Source organism: Macrobrachium rosenbergii, chromosome 21 (genome assembly GCF_040412425.1).
Source record: "Macrobrachium rosenbergii isolate ZJJX-2024 chromosome 21, ASM4041242v1, whole genome shotgun sequence".
Classification (NCBI taxonomy): domain Eukaryota; kingdom Metazoa; phylum Arthropoda; class Malacostraca; order Decapoda; family Palaemonidae; genus Macrobrachium; species Macrobrachium rosenbergii.
In genome coordinates, this window is record NC_089761.1 from 1,700,001 (window position 1) to 1,707,500 (window position 7,500).

The following is a 7,500-nucleotide window of genomic DNA, read 5'->3' on the forward strand; positions in this document are numbered from 1 at the left end:
CGGCTCCGTCTTTGAAAACAAAGGAACTTCCAGCATCCACTTGTTCACAGAGAGAAAGTGGCAGAGGTAAACAGAGTGCAATTAAAGGATTTAAGAAGGGGCCAATATTCCTTTCCCCTTCCTTGTCAGGCAGTGCTAAGCAAAGCACTGTATCTTCTACTTCTAACTCTTATATTAAAGCCTAGGTAGCTTGGATGCTTGGGAAGATGTAACAATATCTAAATATATAAATATATACATACACACACACACACACACACACACACATATATATATATATATATATACATATATAATAAATTGCAAGAAGTCGCTAAAAGCCAACCCTTTAGAATGTTCAAAGTGGGTTTGTCGCTGCATAGTCAACCCAAGTTGACCCAGATACTAACACATAAATCTTATCAGTATTTTGATCTGTCCCTTCCCCTTACCTGGGACAGATGTTTGGATAGCACAGTCAAAAAAGGCAAGGATAAGAGGATGAGTGCTGCTCCCTTAAGCAGCTTAAATGAACTAAGCAGCTTGAACCATTCTATGAGGCAGAGTGGTTGCGCTGAATTGTCTTTCCACAGGACACCTGGGGAGATGCAGGCAGATGGTCAAGACACCTGGAAGATGACACATCTTGGGCATGGTCACCATATGGGCCCGACATCAGGGCCCCTACACTCGGCAGATGCCTTAAGAGGAGCCTGGACAGGAAAATGGTTGCAGTTAGCCAGAGACACGCGGTTAATCACTACGAACGCTGAGAGGCACCCCCTTGTCACCACCTGAAGCTCCTGACGCGGATTCCAGCCCTTTGTCACCACGTGGACGGACTTCCCAAGCGAATTAGTGCAGAGTGCCATGAGGGCGACCGCCCATCATCATTCTTCGCCAGAGGCCTGCTTCCCCCCATGGTAAAGTACAAGTGAAGGCTTTTCAGTCACGACATTTTGCTCTTAGAAGTGTTTATTGAGTGCCAGCACATCCCTGTATCAATGTGCCATTTCCCAGTGCTATTCCAAGTGTTTGTGTTCCAGTGTTAAGTGTTCATTCATTCCTCGAGATCTTGGCACCCTCAGTGCAGTCTTGATACTTCTATGTGTTTTGTATTTTCCCCACTGGCGTATAATTCTTAAATCTCTCTTGCAGAGGGACCCATTTGCCGTGGACTCTTCTTGGACTGTGCCTTGCGACCATTCAAGTCTCCAGTAGGAAGAACTCCAGGCTTTGCAAGCCTCCATATTGTTTACTTTAACATTCCTTTGATCTTTTATTGTAAATACAATTACTTTAGTTACCCCAGTGTTTACATAACATTCCCTCATGAAGTAGAGCCCTAAGCTCATATGAAATATCCCTTTTTCTTTTCTTTTTATGATTCCCTGGACAGTAAAATCAGATTGCCAAGGCCAAGTGTGTAAAATTCCGTTGCTGAACTGTTAAAGTGCACTACAGATCCAGAAAACCAAGGAAAATCATAAAAATGGCGACCTTCCCGTAGATCTCGTCTTGCAGTTGTAATTCTCCCCCCTATTGATGCTTTGTTGTGTTTGTAACTTGCCAAATCAGCAATTAGCAAATCTAAGCTGGGTGCGAGACAATCCCAAACCTGATACCAACTGCACAGACCAATAGTGTCCACATAAGTAAGGTGTTTATTTTTAGCATAGAAAATTCTTTTACAAACGTGACTGATCCTAGGGAATTAGGCAAATAGGGACACATGTAACAACTGAGAGAGGAGAACTGCTGTGTTAGATTTTGTTAATGCATGCCTTTCATGATAAGTATTTAGGAAACAACAAGTACTAACCATCTTTCTTTCGAGGACTAGTGCTACAAGTTTCTCTATAAAAACTTTCACTTTGCATTTCGGAATCGCGAATTATTTAGGTGCAGACGAACTCCAACATGGGATGAGACAAAATCAGTTTGCATTGCTGAAATACTCTTAGCTAAAACTAAGTTCAAGTGTTAGGAAAGCGGAATTTGAACTCTGCTTCTAGGAAAATTACAAGGTGATTTCATCATTATCCGCCCATCTTGGGAATTTCCCCAGCAGTCAGGAAAGCCCAGACAGTGTTTGTAAACAAAAGGGATCAGTTTACCAGCGTCTAAAAATAGCCCGCACCAGCCTAGAGTTAGATGACCTTTCACCTCCCCCCTCCCCCCTCCCCCTCCCCATGTGCCTACCCAAATCTTCATTCATTGCCCGAATAGTTGTCCCTGTAACATACTCAGGACCCTCTCAACAAAAAAAAATTTTTTTTAATCCAATTTCCACGTCCTACGAGACGGAATTCCCAAGTCCTGCGGGACAAATCCAATTTCCACATCCTATTAGACGGAATTTCCAAGTCCTATGGTACAAATCCAATTTCCACACCCTACGAGACGGAATTCCTAAGTCCTACTGGACAAATCCAATTTCCATGTCCCACGAGACGGAATTTCCAAGTGCTACAGGACAAATCCAATTTCCACGTCCTACAAGACGGAATTTCCAAGTGCTACGGGACAAATCCAATTTCCATGTCCTACGAGACAGAATTTCCAAGTCCTACGGGACAAATCCAATTTCCAAGTCCTATGGGATGAATCCAATTTCCAAGTCCTAAGAGATAAATTCCACGTTCCACGTGACATCCATCCACGTCCTACATGACATCCTCCAATTCCACATCCTTCATGACGTCCTCAAATTCTACGTCCTTTTGTGACGTCCTCAAACATGCCCTCAGTGACGTCCATTCATGTCTTATATGACGTCCTCCAATTCCATGTCCCACGTGACGTCCATCCACATCCTACATGACGTCCTCCAATTCCACGTCCTTCGTGATGTCCACACATCCTACGTGACATCCTCAAATTCCACATCCTTCGTGACGTCCACTCACGTCCTACGTGACGTCCTCAAATTCCACATCCTTCGTGACGTCCACTCACGTCCTACATGACATCCTCAAATTCCATGTCCCATGTGATGTCCATCAAATTCCACATCCTTAGTGGCGCCCACCAATTCCACGCCCACGTGACGAGACAAATTCCACCTCCTCTGCGACAAAATTAATTCTAAGTCTTATGAGACGACTAACCAACTATCCCTGCAATAACAGGCCGAGGCTGTGCACCAGATAAAGTATATTTCTTCATTTTGGCCATTCAGAGCATTGCCCCCCCCATCTTATTAAAATATCTCAATTCAAATTCATTTAACTTTAGAGGGCCTTACCAAATAAATTTGGCAAAATATCGACTACAAAAGTCCAATATGCATGCAGGAAAAGACCTGGGAATGTTGGGCCAAGAATTATGGGACTGGGTCCAGGAGAACCTAGACGCTGCAGAGGCGGAGAGGGAGATAGAAAGAAGAGAAAGGGAGAAAGAGTGGTAAGAGAAGGAGAAGGAGAGAATCATCCAGGAGAGAAGAGAGGAAATAGAGAGGCAAGAGAGAGAAATAGAGAGGCAAAAGAAGGAAAGAGAGAGAATCACACAGGAGAAAAGAGAGGAAATAGAGAGGCAAGAGAGAGAGAAAGACAGAATTGCCCAGGAGAAGAGAGAGGCAGAAAGAAATACCCAAGAGAGGAGAGAGGAGATAGAGAGACAAAAGAGAGAGAAGGAGAGAGAAGAACGAGAGTGACAGCGAGCCCATGAACTCCAATTGTAGACCAAACAGAGTGCCTCTCCCCCGACTCCTGCTGTGGGGATGAGCGCCCTCAGCCAGGCCCATTCATTTATGCCGAAGTGGACTGAAGCAGAACCCAAAATATGGTTCAAGTGCACCAAAAGGGTCCTAGACTGCTGCACCCTCTCCCTTGCTGAACGTTCCCTTGTCCTTACAAAATTCCTCGGAGGGAAGGCACTGATTGCCTATCATGCCATTCGGTGGAGGACCAGGGAGATTGGGAGGCCATACGCCAAGCTGTCACCAAGCTGTATGAGATCACCCCCGAGTGCTGGAGAAGTCGATGGAAAGGGCAGACAAGAGATGAAGGCCAGACATGGTCAGATTGGGCGTACCAATCGGAGTGGGCACTAGCGAAATGGTTCGAGTCTGAAGAGGCCACCAGTACAACTGAAGTATTCGAGAAGTTTAAATTATAACACTTCCTGCGCTACGCCCTGCCCGCCCTGGCCACGCACGTAGTAGAAAAAGCCCCTCCAACACTGACAGAGTGTTGCTGCATAGCTGATAGGTGGGAGACTCACCACCCTCAGGAGGGATCAATGCGGTGGAAGATCTATCCCCCACCCTTCCTTGGGCATCTGCTCCCCCCAAGAATGGGGACTCGCAGAAACCCGTTGTGTGTGGGTTCTGTAGGAAAGTCGGGCATTCCACTGGGCAATGCTGAAACAAGCTAACTGCGCTGCTTAAATCCTCTCCCGAAAACCCACCAAATAACTCGCCTGCGCCCTCCACAGGGGCAGTGCGAAAAGATTTTAGCTAAAGCTACTGCACAGCTTGCAAGGTTTATGGCCACTCTCCCTCAGGGGCGAAATGCCCAAAAAGTAATAAATCAAATACTCCTGCCGTTGCCTTGGTCGTCACGAATTCCGAGTCCTTGGGCCATCCCACTGAATGTTCCATATATGTGGCCCCTCCCCGGGGCAGCTACCCTGCATGCTGAGTCAAGGCATTCGACGATTCTGGCGCACAAATCTCCCTCATACGAAGGGACCGAGTTCCCTAAGGAGCTATCATCAACAGACAAAAACTCGTCACAATTCGGGGAATAAACTAATTCAAAATGATACTCCCTACGGTTCAATTGAGAGTCACAAGACCTCACCAATCTAGAATTTGCAATCTTGCAGTAGCAAGCTATATTCCTGGAGCTATGACATCCTCCTGGGACAGGACTTTCAGTCTCCACCAGGTCACGACAATCCAGGGGCCCACATTCCCCAACTCATTCCTCAGGCGCGAGTAATCCTCCACCGCCTTTTCCCCAGTCAATACTGGCGCCCCTGGGTACCATAAGGACGTGAAGTTCCTACCAGTGCCACCTGAGTACGATATACAGTGGCCCCCTCGATCGATTCCTGATCCCATTCCAGTGTCTGGCCCTGCCTCAGTGCCAGTGCCAGGGCCTCAAACAGATCTCCCTCCAGGAGTTGCTAAATCCCATTCCAGATCACTTGCATGCATCGACCAGTGCCAAGCTCCGTCTGTCCTGACCGACGAGCACACAAATCCACTGATAGTGCCTGACCCTGCCTTAGTGCCAGCGCCAGAGCACGCCACCGATCTCCATTCAAGGGATCCCACTCAGGATCCCCTCTCTTCTCCCGGTCTGGCCCCGCTACCAGCGTTGGTAAGAGAGACGGCTCCTCTCGACGACAGCGGAAGCTCGCCCAAAGGTGCGGCCTCACAACCCATGCCTGAGCTGGTCATTGCTATCTGCAAGCCTCTCACGACCCCCTGACTACCTCCTTTCTGCCTCAGTCCGTCACAGACACAATCGCGAGTCAGGATTCTGCCATCTCTCACTTGGCCAATGAACTCCAAGAGCTGCGACGGATCATGGTAGAACTAGCGAAGAAGATCCCTGTGTCAGCTGTCGCAGCAGCCAACGCGTGTGGCACTCCATGTCGCCCCCGGCCTCAGGCCCTCCAATTCCCTGGCAGGGGACAACTGTCCAAGTAGGAGAGGTTCGCGGCGGAATTACCACAGGCATGGGAAATTCCATGTAGTCTACATAGTGGCCCCCCCCCTTCATCTACTGAGGGTCTTGGCTCCTCCAATCCAGAAGAGGATGTTAAGGCCCTCCACTATCTTCCTTTCTGCTGGAACTTCTATCCCTTATCCTTCTCTGTTGATCTTTCCTTTAAGCTTTTCTTTGATTATCGCCACAAGAGGAAATTAAAATACAGGATACCATTCCCCTCTAAATGCATAAATCATTTTGTTGTAAAGCAGTAACAGTAACAGAGTGGGAAGTGGCATGCCCTTGTGCCCATACTTTGGCACAGGGCATGCGTGCCAGCTCTTCTCAAAGGGGTCTCGCCCATTTGGGTTCCGTTTTCCAGCCCTGGGGCTGAGAGGTCGTCCTGACCGTCGCCCACAGGCTAAGGACGATAACTTTAAATACACAAAATAATTACCTCACTCTCCCATTATGGGCTCTTCTGCCTATATCATTTACTCTTTTATTTATTTATTTATTTATTTTTCATCCTCTATTTTTTAATGAATTGCGAGTCATAGATTCCTGCCCTTGTGATTTTAACGTCACCTTCGTAATCCAAGAGACATGTCCCGCCCTTCAGTAAGTGGTCACGGCCCTCATTTGTGTCATTCTGTTTATATGTTTTATTTTTGTGGGGAATCTATTCCTGTCCCCATCCCCTTTTCATTCGTTTGTTTGTCCATTCATGCATTAAGCGAGTAACCATTTATAGCTTCGCCTAAGTAATGGGAAGTCAATGAAAACTCGCGAATACTCTCTTTGCTTCGCTCTCTCACACGGCTGTCAAATCCCCAGTATATACTGTCAACTGTCAAGTTGGCAATCCTTTGAACTGTTAGCTAAGCATTGAGCTTGTAGACAATTACTGCCCTTTGATTACAAATGGGAATTGGGTATCGTCATTACAATATCTTGTAAAGGGGATGTCATTTAAAATACAAACGCTGTGTTATCATTTACACCGCCTCTTAAAGGCAAACTAACCGCATGCCTCTGTTTATTTACCTTAAGGACACATTTATGTATAAATTAATTATTAATTATTAATGTTTTGACACCCGCCTCAAATTACCTTGACCTCATAATTGTAATAAATCATGCTTGTAGAATCAAATAAGATTAATATGCTGTAGCATTAAAGTAAAGTAAAGTAATATCAGTCTGCGTTGGAAGGGGTATCCAAATAGCATAATGTAAAGTATTTTCCCGACTTCTTGATTATCAACATTCGCACCTGAATGAAGGTGCGTATGTTATCTTCCGTGGGGAGCTATTATAAATTGCAAGAAGTCGATAAAGGCCAACCCTTTAGAATGTTAAAAGTGGGTTTGTCACTGCATAGCCAACCCAAGTTGTCCCAGATACGAACACATAAATCTTATCAGTATTTTGATCTGTCTCTTCCCCTTACCTGGGACAGATGTTTGGATAGCACGGTCAAAAAAGGCAAGGATAAGAGGATGAGTGCCTCTCCCTTAAGCAGCTTAAATGAACTAAGCTGCTTAAAACACCATTCTATGAAGCAGAGTGATCGCACTGAATTGTCTTTCCATAGGACACCTGGGGAAATGCATGCAGATGGTCAAGACACCTGGAAGATGACACATCTTAGGCACGGTCACCATACAGGCCTGACATCGGGGCCCCTACCCTCGGCAGATGCCTTAAAAGGAGCCTGGACAGGAAAATCTTTGCAGTTAGCCAGAGACACGTGGGTGATCGCTACGAATGCTGAGAGGCCACCCCCGTCACCACCTGAAGCTCCTGACGCAGAATCCAGCCCCTTCGTCACCACATGGATGGACTTCCCAAGCGA

At 46.4% G+C, this 7,500-nt stretch overlaps 2 protein-coding genes across 6 annotated transcripts in view; one reads left to right on the forward strand and one right to left on the reverse strand.

The window, feature by feature from the left end:
* The window catches only part of LOC136849665 (mediator of RNA polymerase II transcription subunit 15-like), a 12,913-nt gene extending 7,493 nt beyond the window's left edge, over positions 1 to 5,420 (forward strand). Inside the window, exons 3-4 of the mRNA XM_067122996.1 lie at positions 3,662 to 3,998; positions 5,053 to 5,420. Of these exons, the coding sequence (XP_066979097.1) occupies positions 3,662 to 3,998; positions 5,053 to 5,420 (705 nt within the window). The remainder of the gene's footprint in view (positions 1 to 3,661; positions 3,999 to 5,052) is intronic.
* The window catches only part of LOC136849658 (leucine-rich repeats and immunoglobulin-like domains protein 1), a 566,587-nt gene that overhangs the window by 180,081 nt on the left and 379,006 nt on the right, over positions 1 to 7,500 (reverse strand). The gene's annotated exons all lie outside the window — the stretch shown is intronic.